This window comes from Phyllopteryx taeniolatus, chromosome 1 (genome assembly GCF_024500385.1).
Source record: "Phyllopteryx taeniolatus isolate TA_2022b chromosome 1, UOR_Ptae_1.2, whole genome shotgun sequence".
NCBI classification, from domain to species: domain Eukaryota; kingdom Metazoa; phylum Chordata; class Actinopteri; order Syngnathiformes; family Syngnathidae; genus Phyllopteryx; species Phyllopteryx taeniolatus.
In genome coordinates, this window is record NC_084502.1 from 35,166,814 (window position 1) to 35,187,960 (window position 21,147).

A 21,147-nucleotide genomic window follows, 5' to 3' on the forward strand; every position below is an offset into this window, starting at 1 on the left:
GTTATTAACGGAACCACATCTCACCGTGCTCAATGTCGCATTCCCTTTCTGCCATGTGCTCAAAGTCGTGGATGATGGAGCGGGCAGCCAGATGGTGGAAGGTCTCGTTCCACAGCTCCTCGTGAACCTTCTCCTCACGTTCCCGCCCCTTCAAGAAGGGCTCAACGTCAAAGAGGACCTCCCACTGCACAGCCTTTCCGCAGAGCAGTCCTGATACCACTGCCTTGCACTCTCCTCGCTGCTTGCCCGCCGAGCCTGCGTCTGCGCTGCGGATCTCTTGTGGCATTTCAGCCTGACACAGCTGGTGGCTATATCCTTCTGTAACACCACAAGAAGGAGAATGATTTCTTTAGCGGTACATGAAGACAATCTGGTCGACTTTGAAACCGATTCCCCAAATCTGGCTAAAATCAGACAGAATCAGATTATTTGACAGATTATTCTGTAGTGGGAGGTGTGTTGAGAGGGATTTCATAAACAGTCTATGAGCAGCTCACTTTACAGTATAGAGTACAATCTTTCAGCCATCCATCTTCCACCAAGGATTTACAGTACATTATCAAGTCCTGCAATTTTATAATGTACATATTGTAATATTGTTGCATTAATTTAGCCATTTTCCCCTAAAATGTGTTAATTAAAATATACTGTAATTTTGTTATTTTTATTTATCTAATAAAAAGCATGGTTACTTGAATGATTTATTTCATTGAACAATTTTTTAATCTATTTATTTTACTGTATATGTATTTACAGGCGGCACGGTGGGCGACTGGTTAGAGCGTCTGCCTCACAGTTCGGAGGTCCGGGGTTCAATCCCCGGCCCCGCCTGTGTGGAGTTTGCATGTTCTCCCTGTGCCTGCGTGGGTTTTCTCCGGGCACGCAGGTTTCCTCCCACATCCCAAAAGCATGCGTGGTAGGTTGATTGGGGATTGTAAATTGCCCGTAGGTGTGAATGTGAGTGCGAATGGTTGTTTGTTTGTATGTGCCCTGCGATTGGGTGGCAACCAGTTCAGGGTGTACCCCGCCTCCTGCCCGATGATAGCTGAGATAGGCTCCAGCACGCCCGCGAACGTAGTGAAGAGAAGCGGCTCAGAAAATGGATGGATGTATTTACAGCGGCTGTAATAACTATTGAACACGTCACCATTTTTCTCACTAAATATACGTGCAAAGGTGCTATTGACCTGAAAATTTCACCAGATGTCGGTAACAACCCAAGTAATCCAAACATACAAAGAAAGTAGAACAAATAAGCTCAGAAAATAAGTTGTGTGTAAAAATGTGAAATGACACAGGGAAAAAGTATTGAACACATGAAGAAAGGGAGGTGCAAAAAGGAACTTAACAACTTAATTTCTGATCTTATTTGTTCTACTTTCTTTGTATGTATGGATTACTTGGGTGGTTCCCAACATCTGGTGAAATGTTCATGTCAATAGCACCTTTGGAAATATATTTAATGACGAAAATGTGACGTGTTAAATACTTATTTCAGCCGCTGTATATCCATTTTCCTTAGCACTTATCCTCACTAGTTTTGCCGGCGTACTGGAGTCCGTCATTATTTTATTAATTTATATTTCCTATAATACATGATTAATGATAAAATGGGAATTAATTATTACATTTCATTATTGAAATCAACAATTTAACATATTTTACATCCACATTTTAACAAAAGAATTCACTCCATCTAAGAATGACCTTGCCTATCTGTCCATTTTAAAAATCTAATTACCACCCCTGACTTAGCCATATTGTACTGAGCAGTGTGAACAACTTCACTGCGTTGCAATAAATTTGGAATCCTGTTTTTCTCGTTCCTCTTTGCAAAAAAACTTTAGAGTCGCACTGAGCGGTAGTCTCACAAGCTTTGCACTGATGTCGTTCGTCTGGGTTTTTGTGCGTCATTAGACAGGCGTATTTCTCACAACCACCAAATCATATGAAATCAGGGGCATTTAAATGAGAGGTTCCAACAAATGTTATGTCTCACCTGTATCTCCCACACTTCCTGAAGAATGGCTGTCTGTGGACGATCTAGAACCATCCTCTCCCGCAGTGTTGCGAATTGGGGTCGATGTCGACATTTCCGAGCCCACTTCCCCTGGCGGGTCATTCTGGAGTGGAAGGGGTATGCCTGCCGGATGCTCTCCGGAGGATGCGGCACACAGACTGACCAGCTGAGGCTGAACATAACACAAACGTGAATTTTTTGTTAAAAAAATAATAATAATTAATTACGTCAACTGAATGTTCAAATACTGTAGTTATAGCAGTTTCTTGGCTCCACTGTAATGAAAAACGAGTGATACAATGAAAGATTTTCCCCAAATTTGAAAAGTGTTGGCAACTTGACATTCTCCTCACTATCAATGTGTGTCTCAAAAGTGTGACACCTGGTAGTCTCTCTTCCACTGGGCCTCGTGGTCCGGGCTCACGTAGCCAATCAGCTCCTGGACTTTGGCTCGCCTAAGAGGATTCTTCGGCATGATGGAGCTGGGATCGCTGGAAGTGTACTTCTTAGCCGGGAAATGCTCGGTTATCTGGTTGGTGCTGTACGCTCGCCTTCTTGCCGACATCTGACCCTCCAACCCTGACAACGGAGCAGAAAGGCCCAGGAAGAAGGTTAAGTGAAGACATGTAATGACTTGACCAGTAATACTGGAAGTGGAAAAAAGAAATAATGAGGAAAAAGCATCATAGATGTTGGCTCAAGAATGCTTAGAAAAATCTTCTTGCTTGAAAAAAATAATCCCTTGAAGGTTTGAAAAAGACTGATGGGCAATATTGATTAGTAGAGAGGGGACAAGTAACCTCGAGCATCTTGGCTCCGTTACCATTCTAAAAATAGCGCTGTTGAAATCTGTTCACCAGAAAAACAAACCCAATTGATGATCAATGCCCACATTGTGTGTAGACTATACACAGGAAGTGATCTTAGTGGGGTTCTCACCGCCGTCATGTTCCATAGCAACAGAGATGGCATCCATCACAGAGTCCTGGTTGGAGTCATGGAGAGCCTCGCTGGGTGTTTCTCTGTAGGATGCTTGTTCATCAGCAGAGGTCTTCAGTAAATCCTCCTCTTGGGAGGGATAAAAGACAGAGCTGCCAGAGCCGACGGAGCGCATCATGCTGTATCGTCTTCTTTTATCCTGTAAATCATGACAAATGTGAGAGAAGTGTGTCGATAAAGATAAAGGTCTTATGTTTGACTGGTTAGGGAAGATAATGAGGGCTACATGTGTGGAGTCTACACTTCAAAGGCCAAACACTGCATGATGGTCTTTTTAAATGGACTCTCAGAAGTCAACCAAAACCAAACTTTTATACAGTATGTCGTGATTTTTAGTTAATTTTACAGTTTAACTTTTTCCATTACAACATTTTATGTACACTACACTAGTGAGTCTCAGTGTGGTACGAGCACCACCAGTTGTATGCGGGCTCCCTCTAGTGGTATGAAAAAAAATCACTGAATTCGATGTTCAAACGCTGAATATTCAATTCAGTTGTAGTTAACTTATAAGTGGAATATATTTGTATTTAATCATTTAGAAACAATCTTTTCAAAAATGTTGAGGCAATTCTATTCAACTTTTATGTGCAATACATTTTAATTTTAATTAATCAGTATACCCTGTTTAGACTAGTGGGGGCAAATACAATATATTCCTGCCCAAAAAAATTTCCTTCACCTTTAAGCACTAGTGTGTTTTCACAGTTATGGTACATGAACACTAGAGTGTCATCAGTCAGCTTTGTGGATCTGTGTGCATTGCATTTGGTGTTTCAAGGTAGAACTGCATAGCGGGAAACTGTACGTTTCAGTATGTCTGTTTCAATGGGACAGTGGCCTAAGACGTCATACTTACAGATTTGGGGTCGGCGTGGTAGCGGGTGGCATCACAAACCACGGCGTACCCAATGAGACTGTCCCCAGGATACAGGAAGGTGTTGCCCACCGGTGAAAGCAGGACTTCCTTGGTCTCGGGAAAAAGCCAATCAATGGAAATGTCACTGAGGACCGGGCACATGGTCTTCTTCAGAGACTTTATCATCTGCCAAGACAATAACATAGTTAGGTTGTAGTGAATCCATTGATGGGTTTAAAAAAAATGGTGCCTTTCTCCCACTTTAGGGTTAAGCAAACCAAAATGTGTCACAACAAACCGTGTGATATAACACTTTTCTTGTAGTGGTCACAAGAATGCAAACAGGAATAATTTTTGGTCTTAGGAGCGGTATGTTCCGCATCGTTTAAGACCCTGTAAAGGGAATTCAGAGATTTGTTTGAATATAATTGCTAAAAACATGTGCAAAGACTGAGTATTATGTAGTACTCAATTGCGGAGACATTGTGTTAAAATGTTTCTCACCATTTCAGGTTTCCTGATCTTTTTTGTTTTTTTTTGGGTGTGGCTAATACCAATCACAGTGACGCACTTTGGCTGCAGCATGAATTGTCCATACCCCATTATATAAGAACTTGAGCACCTTTGTTTGCATCAGCGGTTAGCAATTACGATATGCAGTTAGCTAGCTAACTATGCCTACACCCAGAAAATGCATCTTCCCTCCCGACAGTCTACTAGCGCAGCCACTTTTTTTGCACCCTTATGTGCGAGCATATCACACAGAGATTATTGAGGGCATACGATTTTGCGTCTTTACAAGACTACTCATAAATAGTGAGTAGCTACGTGTGAATATAATTTTCATACTACTGAACCTGTTTATTGAAGTGTCACCATTTAAATGTTAGCTATCATCGGGCAGGAGGCGGGGTACACCCTGAACTGGTTGCCAGCCAATCACAGTACTCAATACCATTCGTACTCACATTCACACCTAGGGGCAATTTAGAGACTTCAATTAACCTACCATGCATGTTTTTGGGATGTGGGAGGAAACCGGAGTGCCCGGAGAAAACCCACGCAGGCACGGGGAGAACATGCAAACTCCACACAGGCGGGACCGGGGATTGAACCCCAGTCCTCAGAACTGTGAGGCAGACGCTCTAACCAGTCGCTCACCGTGTCGCGCCATTAGGTACACATTTAATTATATTTGACCAATAGAAAACAGTCTAGGCTTTTGCTTAATTGTGTTCTCTTAAGAACCGCAGGAGTTACAAGGCTCTCACCACAAAGTACACAGCATAATCTGTTCTGAAATAAACTTCAGTTAAATTGAGTTTGAAATACAACTTTAAAACAGTTCAGTAAAATACATTTAATCAATCATAATCTCAGTTGTTTTTATTTAATGTTTATGAGGTGTGAATACTTTTTTTTGTGTTATGATTTATGGGGAAAGAAATTTGTGAAAGAATATTTGATTACCACACCAGTATATGTTGTGACTGGAGTAAGATTTCTTTTTACTTGACTTGCGACTTGCTAAAACCAAGTGATGACTTGACTTGCTTGAAATTTAGTGGCGATGTGACTTGCTTGATTCTTTCCCACAGTGACTTGGGACTTGCTTGAGACTTGAAGGTTATGACTTGAGACTTGCTTGTGACTTGCACATATGTGACTTAGTCCCACCTCTGGGAAAAGGACAAGTTACTCTGCTGCTTTTAAGAAGAAACTGATCACTGTTGCTGTCAGAAGGGAACCTTAAAACTGTACTAGTTTCAACAGTACTATTAAAATTTTATATTTACCGTATCCTTGAGCATTGATTTGAGTCAATCACCATCTTTGTTGACGGTGCATATTATACATAGGTAGAAGGGTTTTCCTGATTTTGGAGGTCGATTTTGTGGGTGCATATTATACTCGAGAGTGTATTATACACAGGAAATTACAGAAAATAGTGAAATCATTATGTACTTAACTAAAGGAGGTGGGAATCAGAGGGCAGGCCCAAAGGAAGGCCATCAAAGAGAGAGTCCCTGGCTGTGACTGAAATGTAAGGAAACAGGATGGACTGTTTCCTAAATGACGGCCTGGTGCCGCCGATGCGCCACACACCCAGATCTGATCAGCCTGCGATGGGCCAGCCTCAGATGAGGGTGTTTTGTGAGAAAAAGGCCAAAACACTCAATGAGACCAGGTTGCACAACTGATGATGTTTCGGATCAGTGGCACCAAGTCGTCATCACCCTCCCCAACCGCACCCAGAACATCTCCAACCCATACAGCTGATAATTTAAGGGATTATAACAACCAGTCCTAGTAAGCATTCTTTTACATAAAATGAATTTGTATATTAATGAGTTAATAATCAAAATTTTAATTAATGAATGACACAATTTATTAATTATTTAATGGTGTATTTATTGATTAAATTTGGGCAATATTTGGTCAACGATACTACCATATGACATGCTAATTGCATACATGCTAACCCAAAAATGTGTTCAACTGTCTCATCTCTTTACATTCTACCGTTAGTTTTGCCGTCATTATGATGTTTAGGGTAACCTGAAACCTGATTGGTTCATTTGCCAGTTGGATCAGGTCACGTTTTTATCATGACTGAACTGCAAAAGAGCTGTCTGAAATATTGGTAAAAGGACATACACTTGGTTGGAGCCTCTCGCCTTCGGCCAGGAACTCAGCTGTTCCTCTGGACACTGCTGCTAGTTCGAGCACCATCCTTCTGCAAACATTCTGTCCGATGCCGAACGTAAAGCATCTGTGCAAACATAACTTGAACATGAATGCTGAAAGATGCTGTCATCAAGAATTGCATATCATAACAATCCTCAGATTACGTATTAAATTGGCTGTGAGCAGTGTAGGTGATTTATTCCTAGCAAATTTGGTTGAAAGCTGAGTCAGTGATAAGATCCTCTGGTGATGGCACCTTACAATCACTGCTTTTCTGTTCATTATAGCTAACCATACGGAATCTGTTAATGGGACCAAGGTGGAGAGTGCGTCTATCTCGCAGTCAGAGATGTATGGATTTACTGGCAGAGTAAAAATCCATTTGCAGCCGTCAGCAAAATTTAATCAAGGCCAAAACACAAGAGATGAGTCAAAAACCGGGCCGATAAAGTGGAAATGTCACCAGATGGAAAAAGAGATTAATCCATTTCTGAACTGGCAAGATCTGTATGTGTGAGCATTTGGGGGCAGTCGTTCAATAATAGCGACAAGACAAAGGCAGTTACAGTACTCCATTTAAATGGTGACTCCAGAGAAGGATTTAGAGACTCGGGGCTGCGCAGAAAAACAAGGTGATTTCCCTCAGTGCTGTGGATCGATTTTGTCTTTGACATATTATTACTGGGGATGTTATTTCAGTTGCATATTCACAGATTGCATATTGATGGGATTAAAGATCAATCAATAAATATATGTTGCAATTAAACCCCGCCAATCCCTCAAATGCTAGTCCATGGCATCAGTGAGCATCGTAAGCATGTCCTGTGTACAAAACAAGCAGAAACATAAGATGATGCGTGCACGTGGTTGACCTACCTGATGTAGCGCGTGTGACTGCGCACCAGCTCGATCACTTTTCCTGTGTTGCTCACCGCCCCGTCAGTCACCAGAAAAAGGAGACGGGGGTGTCCAGGAAACATTGGCTGCCTCAGAATCCATTTGAGGGGTGCCAGGATGTTTGTACCCCCCATGTCGGCTCGGATCTTCCGAACGTACTCGGAGGCCTGAGCGAGTGCTTCCTGGATTATGTTGGGGGGGGGGGGAAAACTTAACACCAATGTTTATTGTTACTTTTTACAAAAACACATTATGGTCGATGAAAACACGAAAGAAGCTACCAAGAGAATAACAAAATAAAATGTAACTTTTGTCGATCATTATTTCTCCTGACACACACTTCAACTACTGAGTTATATATCAGTTTTGTTTCATTCCACTAACAATCTTAAAAAGCTCCCCATTACCCTCATCACTGGAGTTGATTGATCTGTAATATGAAGCTGAAGTGATATTGTATAAGCCACAAAAAGATAGATTAAACAGTCCTGCAGAGGATGAGAAATGCATCTCAAATTAAAGTCTCCATTCCTTTATAAACTAATCTACTGTAACAATTGACAAACCCAGTTTCTCTATATGGGACAATGAATTCTGCTGTCTACCAGAAAATCCTGCAGGTGAACATATTGTCATGGTCTGTGTTTTGGTTTGGGTTGTGTTTAGTTTTGTTCCATGTTTTCCTGTGTTCCATGTTTGTCGTGTGCTCATTAGGTTGTTGTGTCCACCTGTTCTCGTCTACTTTGTGTCGACCAATCAGCTCTCTCCAGCCACTCGTGTCTTGTCCAGGTGTTCCTCGTTGTCTCGTCAATTTGTTTCTATTTAGTTCCCTGGTTTCTTTCAGTTCTCGTCGGTTCATTGTCGTTGTCACATGTCTTGCCATGTCATAGTCGCCAGTTGTTTTTATCATTGTGATTAAATATTATTATTTTGAGATTCCCGCACTCCTGCCTTGCCTCCCTGCTTCCCTGCAATTGGGTCCACCATGTTCTTGGCTTGCGTTCCTTGCCTTCGCCCTAACCACGTACGTGACACATATAGCCATCAGCTTGTGGCCTCAAACTCAAATACTCTTGGGTTATGCAGCAAAATAACAACCTGACCCGAAACATACCAGCAAGTCCAACTCTGAAAACAAAACAAAAAAACACACACACACAGAAAGAAAAAAATATATATATATTTTTTAATTTAAGCTTTTGAAGGGGCCATTTCAAAGTTAGGACTTAAAACTTATTTTATTTTTTTCAATCCAGTTGAGATGCTGTGGTATGACCCTACATGGACAGTTCATGGTCAAAAACCGTCCAATATGACAAAACAATTCTGCGAACAAGAGTGGACTAATGACAGCAAAGCAAAAGACTCATCACTAGTTTTCACAAACGCTTGATTTCACCTTTTGTTGACAAGGGTGACTCAACCAGTTACAGTATGTTCAGGGGGCAATTACTTTTTCCCTGTCCTGCCAGACAGGTTTGATATTTTTTCCCTTCATAGATATAATCACTATTTAGAAACTGCATTTTATATTGACTTGGGTTGTCTTTGTAGAATGTTAAAAAAAATGTTTGATGATCTAAAACATTTAATTACATCCCCAATTCCAATGAAGTTTGGATGTTGTGTTAAAACAGAACACAATGATTTTTCAAATCATGTTTAACCTATATTTAATTGAATACATGACAAAGACAAGATATTTAATGTTCAAACTGATAAACGTTATTGTTTTTAGCAAATAATCATTAACTTGGAATTTTATGGCTGCAACACGTTCCAAAAAAGCTGGGACAGGTGGGACAAAAGACTGAGAAAGTTGAGGAATGCTCATCAAACACCTGTTTGCAACATCCCACAGGTGAACAGGCTAATTGGGAACAGGTGGGTGCCATGATTGGGTATAAACGGAGCTTCCCTGAATTGCTCAGTCATTCACAAGCAAAGATGGGGCGAGGTTTACCTTTGTGTGTTTAAGTGTGTGAGAAAATAGTTGAACAGTTTAAGGACAATGTTCCTCAACGTACAATTGCAAGGAATTTAGGGATTTCATCATCTACGGCCATAATTTCATCCAAAGGTTCAGAGAATCTCGAGAAATCACTTCATTTAAGCGGCAAGGCCGAAAACCAACATTGAATGGCCGTGACCTTCGATCCCTCAGGCGGCACTGCATCAAAAACCGACATCAATGTGTGAAGGATATCACCACATGGGATCAGGAACACTTCAGAAAACCAATGTCAGTAAATACAGTTCAGCGCTACATCCGTAAGTGCAACTTGAAACTCTACTATGCAAAGCAAAAGCCATTTATCAACAACACCCAGAAACGCCGCTGGCTTCTCTGGGCCCGAGCTCATCTAGATGGACTGAAGCAAAGTGGAAAAGTGTTCTGTGGTCCGACGGGTCCACATTTCAAGGTTTTGGGGAAATTGTGGACGTCGTATCCTCCGGGCCAAAGAGGAAAAGAACCATCCGGACTGTTATGGACGCAAAGTTCAAAAGCCAGCATCTGTGGTGGTATGGGGCTGTGTTAGTGCCAATGGCATGGGTAACTTACACATCTGTGAAGGCACCATTAATGCTGAAAGGTACATACAGGTTTTGGAGAAACATATGCTGCCATCCAAGCAACGTCTTTTTCATGGATGCCCCTGCTTATTTCAGCAAGACAATGCCAAACCACATTCTGCATGTGTTACAACAGCGGGGCTTCGTAGTAAAAGAGTGCTGCTACTAGACTGGCCTGCCTGCAGTCCAGACCTGCCTTCCATTGAAAATGTGTGGCGCATTATGAAGCGCAAAATATGACAACGGAGACCCCGGATTGTTGAACAGCTGAAGCTGTACATCAAGCAAGAATGGGAAAGAATTCCACCTACAAAGCTTCAACAATTAGTGTCCTCAGTTCCCAAACGTTTATTGTAAAAAGAAAAGGTGATGTAACAGTGGTAAACATGACCCTGTCCCAGCTTTTTTGGAACGTGTTGCAGCCATAAAATTCTAAGTTAATGATCATTTGCTAAAAACAATAAAAGTTTGAACATCGGTTTGAACATTAAATATCTTGTCTTTGTAGTGTATTCAATTAAATATAGGTTGAACATGATTTGCAAATCATTGTATTCAGTTTTTATTTATGTTTAACACAATGTCCCAACTTCATTGGAATTGGGGTTGTATGATCAAAATGAAAAAAATATCGGGCGGCACAGTGATCGACTGGTTAGAACATCTGCCTCACAGTTCTGGGGACCGGGGTTCAAATCCTGTGTGGAGTTTGCATGTTCTCTCCGTTCCTGCGTGGGTTTTCTCCGGGTACTCCGGTTTCCTCCCACATTACAAAAACATGCATGGTAGATTAATTATAGACTCTAAATTGCCCGTCGGTGTGAATGTGAATGGTTGTTTGTTTATATGTGCCCTGCGATTGGCTGGCGATCAGTTCAGGGTGTACCCCGCCTCTCGGACAAAGTCAGCTGACATGGGCACCACGACACCCTCAACTCTAGTGTGGATAAGTGGTTCGGAAAATAGATGGATGAAAAAATATTAGTAATAATGAAGGAGGCACATTCTTTTTAATGGCACTGTATCTAACATTATACAGTAGGCAGATGCACTGTTAACAAAAAAAGAAAAAGCACAAACAAGTCACATAAAATACAGGAAGTTTTCAGTTTTACCTCTTCATAGTTCTGACTGCAGGAGAAAAGAGATTTGAAGGTGGAGCCAAAGCTTATTAAGTTGAACAGGCAGCCTGGTAGGAGACTCTTGAGAATCACCACCATTGCATCCTGGGACAGTGTGATACATCAAATATGTGAGCACAACATAGTGTGAAAGCAGTAGAAATAACAACCTTTGACAAAACTAAACTCTTTTGCTGAGCAACAAGGACCACAAAGGAACTGTTCCAGTGCATTCTGTTTTGCGGCAAGAAACCAGCTGATTTTAAGAGAACAGTCGAAGGTCAGATCAATACCTTCTCCTTGCCACCTCGCCACCAGTAAAAATTTTCAAGGTACAATTTTACTATATGGAGTAAAGCACAGCTCTTAGTAAAGTACTGTATGCTACTGACTAATATTACACATGGGCTTAGTGGGTGTCTGTCCAACATCCGGCACTGAGAATTCATGTTAAAGAAAATGTCTTACAAACAGTACTCTAGAAGAACAAGCCCATTGTACAATCTTTAGATGAACACTCGTTAAGGCCACTCCTTTTTTCGAAATGAGTGTCGCGAAAATGTGAGTTAATCCTTTAATGCTCTGAGAAGAGAACACTTACAGTATGTAGCACAGTGATGACGGGAGTTTGGTGCATGGATTAAAGGCATACTTTTCCTGAAATGTCTTGTTGAATTTCAAATTGGACAACATCAGGAGGCATGTAAGTAAAGACGTTCCATTGTACTGTATTTGATTCCTATTGCAACGTGTTGAATATAATCATTATTCTTTTTGGTAATTGACTGGCAAATCAAACTTTTTTTACTGCCTTACTAATGAGACACCTAATGAAGAGTTTAGTGGAGTCCCAGTCAACATGACGTTTAACCTTAAATGGCCCAAATGGACTCACTTCCTCCTCATGCATGACATAACATGGATGCGATTTAATAATTTCAGATAGTGAAGTACCTTTACGCGGTTGATGTTGACACCGCTCATGCTGCCGCTACGGTCAATGAGGAAGATGAACTCTCCGTGCACCTTCTTTAGGTCGGAGCTGACAGGCTTGAGGTTGGGACAGAAGTTGAGCATGACAACAGGATTGTGGAGGATGTCCTTGTGCAGCCGCCTGTGGATGGCTTCGACCTGTGTAACACAGAGGAGACGTAATGAGTGGTGAGCTCGACTCCCAGTTGTGGATATAACAGCAAAATTTCAGGCCGAGTGTGATGGTCAATTGATGTGTTTCCATAGAAACGCATTGTGATGTTAAAGCTGGTCGCACTGATGTCTGAAGGGACAAATGACCACACAAGCGAAAGCTGTTATAAGAACAAACATGAGGCATCGCGAGGCCCAACTTGTGCTATTGTAAAGACATATTGTGGTGTTGACAAGCTGATTGTTTTCGCTGTAAAAATATGCTGTGCATGTAAATGAATTGCATAAGACCAAATACGCTAAGTACATAAAGGTTTAAAAACATTGTACATTACATACTTTGTATTGGGTTTTTTTTTTTTTTTTTTTTTGGGATGGTGAGGATGGAGCTGCTAGGCAAGAGAGCGAGAGGAAGACCAAAGAGAAGGTTGATGGATGTCGTGAGGGAAGACATGAGGGCAGTGGTATTTGAGAGGAGGAAGCAGGAGGTAGGCTTACATGGGAAAGGATGACACGCTGTGGCGAGCCCTAACGAGATAAGCCGAAAGGAAAAGAAGAATGGAACTTCTAAAGTCGAATATTCCTGAGGTCGAATAATTTGGAAACATATGCCACTCCTATCATGCAAAAGCTTGTTGCCTGTTTTTTAGTCACACTGGCAAATGTCAATTAGTTGTCAGATAGATGCAAGTCTGCTTTCTGACTACTGTTGAAGTGCCCTTGAACAAAGCAACAATAAATATGTAATACTGTAAATAATAGGGCGGCACGGTGGGCGACTGGTTAGAGCGTCTGCCTCACAGTTCTGAGGAGTTCTGAGTTTGCATGTTCTCCCCGTGCCTGCGTGGGTTTTCTCCGGGCACTCCGGTTTCCTCCCACATCCCCCAAAACATGCATGGTAGGTTGATTGAAGACTCTAAATTGCCCGTAGGTGTGAATGTGAGTGCGAATGGTTGTTTGTTTATATGTGCCCTGCGATTTGCTGGCAACCAGTTCAGGGTGTACCCCGCCTCCTGCCCGTTGATAGCTGGGATAGGCTCCAGCACTCCCGCGACCCTTGTAAGGATAAGCGGCTCAGAAAATTGATGTATGGATGTAAATAATAGTTAAGTCTGTAATTATGTAAAATAATCAAATGTATAATAATTAAAACAGAAAATAATGGCTGCAAAGTTTGTTCATGATTTTTAACTCTTATTATTCTTAAAATAGCGTCAAATGAAGGCAGAGTTTGTTCTGCAGTTTTCTGAGTAGTTTGAAAATGTCTTATTTTCCACTACACTGTGTGATTAGTAATTGTGTGGTTGACATGCACAAGAGGACGCTGACACACTACTTCAAAAAGCTTTAGCAAATTCATGTTGGTCCGTCTTTGCAAGGGGCAGACCTTCATTTTGTGTTACGCGTCAAACCACATTTGTTGTGACACGGATCTCCTCAGCTCAGGCACTCAGCTCAACTGCTGATGACAGGCTTACCTTCCTCTCATTGCTGGAGTCCTTCTTCGTGGCTTTGATGAAGTCGCTGCGGCCATGGATGAACTCATCATACTCGTCCTGCGTCATGTCTCCACTCTCTATGAGCACCTGTGGCATGTGAGGTTCTGAGGGACAAGTCAGAAGTGTTACAATAGTTCTGATGCAACTGGTCAGTGTGCAGCTAGGGGAAGTGGGGCAGGACTCCCATCATATACAGCAGGTAGTAAAAAAAAAAAAATTATAAACTTGTCTCATTATGATTATCATGTCATTTCAGAGTAATTTCCTTAGTGTGACTGAGTGTTCAACCCTGTCCTTTCTCTGCTGTACGAAGCATTGGAGTCCTCTGGCTCTCAGGTGCCATTTTTTAATGGGCTTCGGGGCACAGATGTTTGTGCCCTATGCAGTGCCATTTATATATAAAACAAAGATGATGGTGCAGACTCTCCTTTTTACTCTAGTCTTCCAACAACAATTTGTTTTATTTCATTGTAAAAACTATTCAAACAATATTTTTGATGAATAGCAGGTGCAATGGAGATGAAAAGAAATTCTCAGATTCTTCTTGGTCACACCACTTAATTTGGTCACCAACTTGATGCTAGGCAGTATTCATGCCCATTTAAAAAAAATAATAAAAAAAACACAAGGGCTGTGCAATTCCCACTCACTATGCTTTATAATTGGCAACATACCACAGGTTCCGACCTCAAAAAATGATTTTTAAACATAATGCATAGATTTGCGGTATGCATGTGTGTGCATGCATGCATGTTCATGACAATAAAAAGTGATTCTTCTTCTTCTTCTTCTTCAAACTAATTTCCACCCAGAACAAGATGTACTCAATGGTGAGATCTAGTATAACCAATAAATACAGGTTTAATGTGTGTGAGCAGGTGGAGTAACTGAGCCATCAGATTTTTGTATCTTGCAAAAGCTGGGGTACTGTACATCAATTTCCCCCAGGTTTGCAAGTTTTTTTTCCTCTTCAGAGGTCCTATATTTCCAGCTATCCGTCATCTGGAAACTAACATCCATCCATCCATTTTCCGTACCGCTTATCCTCACTAGGGTCGTGGGCATGCTGAGCCTATTCCATTAATGAAACAAGTTTATGTATTCACAATACACCAAACCCCCGCATTTCTGTGGTTCGGTATTCGCATTTTCAATGATTATTTTTTGGGGGAAACCTATCAGTTATTCAGTGAAAAACGTGCCTAGTCACTGTTTTGTGCACAGGCCAACACCATGTCTCATATCAAATATTTCTCATGAAAATATTGTTTTGGCGACATCTGGTGGCATCTTCATGCCGATGGTGAACTGAGGGGAGGAACTTCATTTCGTCAGGTCATAGCTTTTCTAACATAAAAAAAAAGTGCTTTGCTGCCATCTTGTGGCATCTATAGGCAATTACAAACCTTTATGCGTTTGAATGCTCACGTGTTTTTGCTATCCGCAGCAAGGCCTCCGAGAATAGCGGGTGTTCACTGTGAACTCAATATCTATCCATCTATCCATCCATCCATCCATCCATCCATCCATCCATCTATATATCTATCTATCTATCTATCTATCTATCTATCTATCTATCTATCTATCTATCTATCTATCTATCTATCTATCTATCTATCTATCTATCTATCTATCTATCTAAATTAGCCACCACCGGCTGTGGGTTTCTTTGTCAACAAAGCCTTCATGAGACAAGCGGATCAGCAGAGAAGGTTGTTGCCTCTGGGAGACAAGCGGCCCACACATACTTTATAACAAGGTGACACTAGGGGAGAGAAAACAACAAAGACCCGGAGCATCTCACCCACACAGTGGCGCCCTCAGATGGACTTAATACCAGGACTTTTTTTGTGGCCCTCATTAATGCAACATGAAGCAGACAAATGCATCATTAGTTGGCCTGGAGGAGACTTGGAGTGAGTGCTAAACCATCTGAGTGTGACCTTGTAGACGCACCGCTCGGGTAGATGAGTATCTTAACAGGACAGTCGTAAGTGTACTTGTCCGCCAGGGTGATGACCACACTGGTGGCTGAGCGGGCTAGAGGGTCAGCGTCGGCTCGGATGGCGTGAGACGGGCTCTCCACACCTACACAAAATTAAACCATCATGTCACTTTCTTTCTTTAACCTCTTTCCGGCACACCAACATGAACATGACATCATGAGTCAGGGTAGCTGTTACACACATTCCAAATTGTGCAAATTCCGCTCCCTTTAACTTTTTAAACACGTGTCCACTATACCAGTAGAATTCTTTCAATTGATTTGTTTTGTTTTTACAACCCCAATTCAAATGAAGTTGAGACGTTGTGTTAAACATAAATATAAACAGAATACAATGATTTGCAAATCATGTTCGACCTATATTTAAGAGCCGCACTCTTTTACTATGAAGCCACACTGTTGTAACACGTGCAGAATGTGGTTTGGCATTGACTTGCTGAAATGAGCAGGGGCGTCCATGAAAAAGACGTTGCTTGGATGGCAGTATATGTTTCTCCAAAACCTGTATGTACATTTCAGCATTAATGGTGCCTTCACAGATGTGTAAGTTACCCATGCCATTGGCACTAACACAGCCCCATACCATCACAGATGCTGGCTTTTGAACTTTGCGTCCATAACAGTCCGGATGGTTCTTTTCCTCTTTGGCCCGGAGGACACAACGTCCACAATTTCCAAAAACAATTAGAAATGTGGACTCGTCGGACCACAGAACACTTTTCCACTTTGCATCCGTCCAGTAGAGTTTCAAGTTGCACTTACGGATGTAGCGCCGAACTGTATTTACTGACATTGGTTTTTTGAAGTGTTCCTGAGCCCATTTGGTGATATCCTTTACACATTGATGTAGGTTTTTGATGCAGTGCCGCCTGAGGGATCGACGGTCACGGGCATTCAATGTTGGTTTTCGGCCTTGCCGCTTACATGCAGTGATTTTCTCCAGATTCTCTGAACCTTTTGATGACATTATGGACCGTAGATGATGAAATCCCTAAATTCCTTGCAATTGTACGTTGAGGAAAATTGTCCTTAAACTGTTTGACTATTTTCTCACGCGCTTGTTTACAAAGAGGTGAACCTCGCCCCATCTTTGCTTGTGAATGACTGAGGAATTCAGGGAAGCTCCTTTTATACTTAATCACGGCGCCCACCTAATTCCAATTAGCCTGTTCACCTGTGGGATATTCCAAATAGGTGTTTGATGAGCATTCCTCAACTTTCTCAATCTTTTTTGCCACCTGTCCCAGCTTGTTTGGAATGTGATGCAGACATATAATTCTAAGTTAATCATTATTTGCTAAAAACAATCAAGTTCATCAGGTTGAACATTAAATATCTTATCTTTGTAGTGTATTCAATTAAATATAGGTTGAACATGATTTGCAAATCATTGTATTCTGTTTTTATTTATGTTTAACACAACGTCCCAACTTCATTGGAATTTGGGTAGTAATTGAGGAGACAAACCGCATATTGATGATGTCATCAGGTCCAAGCCAAGCAGTTATTTATTTATACTCAATTCGGAAAACAGTGCAAAAGACAGAGTGAGGAAAAACTGTGCATCGGTGGTACATCTGCTCACTTTGCCAGATTGGTATACCTGCTGTGGTCAATTATTGCCTCCACCACAAAGGAGGTTGTGAAATTGCTGTTGAAGGTGTTCTAATCTAAAGATTAATGGCATCATCATGAAACATGATTAAATTTTTAAAAAATGTTTCCGTTAAAATTCAGAAACAGTCCTAAGTCAAGGAAGGTGTTTTCACTGCTGTCGGTTGGTGTCTATTTCTTGTTCTTCTTTTTTTTTTGTATTTTTTGTAAACCTGCATTTTTACAATGGGTAGGTTGGTACCTGTATTCTTTCAAGGATGTTTTCAGTGTTTCAGTGTCAGAGTATAGCAAGGATTGTTGTTTCAAACCTCAACAATAAGATTGGGAAGATTGGGTTGGTATTGTTACTAGTATCATCATTTATCGTGTAATTACAGCTTCATATTGGAGATGAAAGGACCTTAAATAAGAAGTGACAATTGTAAAGACACAATGGACACTACTTAAAGAACAAGCCCAGTCCACTGAAAAGCTCAACTTCTGACCTGCAAGGAGATAAGGGGCTCGTATTTCCAGCTGGAAGTTAAACTGGTAGTCCATGGAGTTGATGGCTTCATCCTCCAGCAGAGCAGACAAGCAAAAGTGAGCTGAGGTGAGAGCATGATCGTGTGGGCTAGAGTCACACTGAAGTTTGTTCCGCCTAAAAGAAAGGAAATATTTATTGGAAAGAAACGTGTTTAACCATCATGACAACAAGGTCGCTTTTCTAATAGAAACAGGAACTTATTACTTAGAAGGAATCAGGATTGCTCTTAATACTAAATTCTCAGTTAAAATACATGAATACTAGAGAAAACATAACATGATGTTCGGGAGGGGATTTTTTTTAAAGAAAAGTGCTTTTCCGCATACAGCTATCTGTGTATTTCTTACATTCTGGAGAAGTTTGGGGATAATCCCTGCTCCTCGTTGATGCTCCTTTGTACGCGGGGGGTGCACACTGGTGGCGTGGTCACACTGATGCCCCCGCTGGGCAGAGTGGAGAGCTCACAGGAGGTACTGACCAGAATTTGGACTGTTTCCAAAGGAGGAATGATCCCCAGATTCACTACAAGGACTGTTCTCTCCAAATCCTCATCCAGAAATATATGTCCTGGAAGACCAACTGGATTAGTTCACTTCAACTTGACTTGACATAAAAAATGTACCGGCATTACCAGATAACTAGCAACCCTTTACTGCTCAGTGACTGTTTTTTTGTCAATGTCTTTATGTCTCCAAAGTGTTCTCTGTCAATTGACTGTCTGTTGTCGTACTAGAGCGGCTCCAACTACCGGAGACAAATTCCTTGCGTGTTTTTGGACATATTTGGCAAATAAAGATGATTCTGATTCTGATTCTGACATAGTGTACAGTACGCCGGTGTTTCGCAACCTTTTTTGAGCCAAGGCACTAATTTTACATTAGAAAAACCTCACAGCACAGCAACCACACAAAAACGTCACAAAAAGTGTATGAAATCTGAAATTATGACAATCTCGTCTAAATTCATTACTCAGTATGAACTCTTGGCCTGTTTAATTGAACACAAAACTGATATACTCACAGGAAGCTATAAATTATTGTGCTTTATGAATGGCTACAGGGTTTATTGGACCTTCTGCCAAATAATGGAAGAGCATTTAATCTATCCGCTTGCATAGATGGATGGCCTAAGATATATTTGTAATTAAAAAACATAATAATTTTCCAACAAATTAAGTGAAATTGACTAATTTCCCACAACACCCAGCTTTCACGGCAAACTAGGGTGCCACGGCAACCTGGTTGGGAATCACTGGTGTACACTATATGGACAAATGTATTGGGACACCACTCTTAAACACCTAATTAATTTATAGGGTCTTGGACAAGACCTTTTAATTCTTAATTTTACCAAGACATTTGGGCATTTTTATTTTTTCAACTTTGTGGGAACCATTTGGGGAAAGCCCTTTTCTATTTCAGCATGACTGCTACAGCACATACAGTAGTGAGGTCAACGTTGGCTTACTTGAATGAGTGGGGTGCAAATGTGGTTTGAGAAAAAAGCCTATAAAACACCTTGGGGATTAACTACAAGCGAGATGTTGTGACCGCTCTCAGGTCCAACATCAGTTACCTCGAACCTCAGACATACTCCAACATCTTTTAGAAAGTGTTCCCAGATTTTTTACTTTCTGTAGTTGTCCCTATACTTGTGTGCATATTGTTGTGTGTTTGTGCTAAATACGTAATGCACAATGTTAAAGACGATAGATAGTGGATAAGCGAGACCTAGATCTGTCTATATATCTATCAAGCATCTATCCATTCTGAGCTACAGTATGTATTGTATATACAGTAGCTTAAAAACGATGTAAAGACAGTAAACTCACCAACGCCACTAGGCGGGACTCCATTCGGTGTGCTGCATGAATTGTGGTAACAGTCATCAATCTTGGCTTTGTCCTTGATTTCCAGTGTGATAATCTGACTGGAGATCAACGCCTCAAAGCCCACAACAATGTTTTTTTCCTCCAGAGGATAGATGAAGATACCTGCAAGACCACCAGAGAGGAAATACAATAACATGCAGGGGGGAATAGATCAGGTAATGATGCCTATTCAGAGGATTTGAAAAATAAACTAACCTTCAATGGCATGATCCTCAAAATTTTCATATGCCATGGAAGCGGTCATGGCCTGAGTGTAGCCCCTGACACAGGAAGTGATGTCAGAGACACTGAGAGGTAGAGCGCTACAATTCTCCTTGTTGATGAGTCCAGGCATGGCACTGCATTTGAGTATTTACATAGTAGAGAGATACAGTCATTACATGCCAATTCCATATGACCTAGCTGACAGGAAGATAGAGTGGAACCTCCAGGATTGGAAGATTTTTTTAGCTGAATTAGGACAATTTTGATGTGTTGAATCCAAATATCATATTGGTTTTGCGATTGGCTGGCGACCAGTTCAGGGTGTACACCCGCGACCCGAGTGAGAAGAAGCGGTAAAGAGAATGGATGGTTGGTCAACTTTTTGAACTATGGCCACATGTTTTTGTTTACATGTACAGGTATTTTCGCTTTAGAAGTTCAAATAAACTGAGGTTCATGCCCTGAATTCTGAACGATGATAGCGTAAGATTAATTTACAGGTACTTACTTCTATCAATTTGTACTAATCAATTTACAGTAACCAAAGTTTGTAACATTTGATTAATAAACTGTTAACAACCTGGCATTAAACGCTGACCTGAACCAGAAAAACAGATATAATTTTCAGATTCAGCGATGCAAAACTGTCCTTAATCAGTTGAAAAAATAACATACAAAAAAAAAAAAAAAAAAAAACTGTAACCCAGTCTAATTGAGGCAAAATACTACTTGGTTTCAACCAGAAGAGGAACAGTGGATTCAATCTCAACTAGTTTGCAGTCTAAGGAAAAACAACATGCTATTGAAAGTTGAGTTCCATCAACACAGATCTTCTCCATGTCATAGCTTGTCCAGGCAGTATTATTCTTTTCAAAAGAATACTGGCATCAAAGCAGGAGTTCAAAACACTTGGAGAGAGAAATCCATCCATCCATCCCATCCATTTTCTACCGCTTATCCGGGGCGGGTCGCGGGGGCAGTAGCTTTAGCAGGGACGCCCAGACTTCCCTCTCCCCAGCCACTTCATCCAGCTCTTACGTAGTCTCTCCAACGTGTCCTGGGTCGACCCCGGGGTCTCCTCCCGGTGGGACGTGCCCAGAACAC

General features: G+C 41.2%; 1 protein-coding gene across 1 annotated transcript in view; it reads right to left on the bottom strand.

The window, feature by feature from the left end:
* Positions 1–20,173, bottom strand: part of vwa5b1 (von Willebrand factor A domain containing 5B1) — a 42,813-nt gene extending 22,640 nt beyond the window's left edge. Inside the window, exons 1-15 of the mRNA XM_061791379.1 lie at positions 20,035–20,173; positions 19,780–19,941; positions 18,296–18,515; positions 17,908–18,062; positions 15,760–15,891; positions 13,783–13,907; positions 12,113–12,289; positions 11,153–11,263; positions 7,443–7,645; positions 6,537–6,651; positions 3,879–4,064; positions 2,960–3,158; positions 2,403–2,599; positions 2,000–2,192; positions 25–318 (exon numbers count right to left, since the gene is read on the bottom strand). Of these exons, the coding sequence (XP_061647363.1) occupies positions 25–318; positions 2,000–2,192; positions 2,403–2,599; positions 2,960–3,158; positions 3,879–4,064; positions 6,537–6,651; positions 7,443–7,645; positions 11,153–11,263; positions 12,113–12,289; positions 13,783–13,907; positions 15,760–15,891; positions 17,908–18,062; positions 18,296–18,515; positions 19,780–19,941; positions 20,035–20,173 (2,608 nt within the window). The remainder of the gene's footprint in view (positions 1–24; positions 319–1,999; positions 2,193–2,402; positions 2,600–2,959; positions 3,159–3,878; positions 4,065–6,536; positions 6,652–7,442; positions 7,646–11,152; positions 11,264–12,112; positions 12,290–13,782; positions 13,908–15,759; positions 15,892–17,907; positions 18,063–18,295; positions 18,516–19,779; positions 19,942–20,034) is intronic.
* Positions 20,174–21,147: the final 974 nt, after the last annotated feature.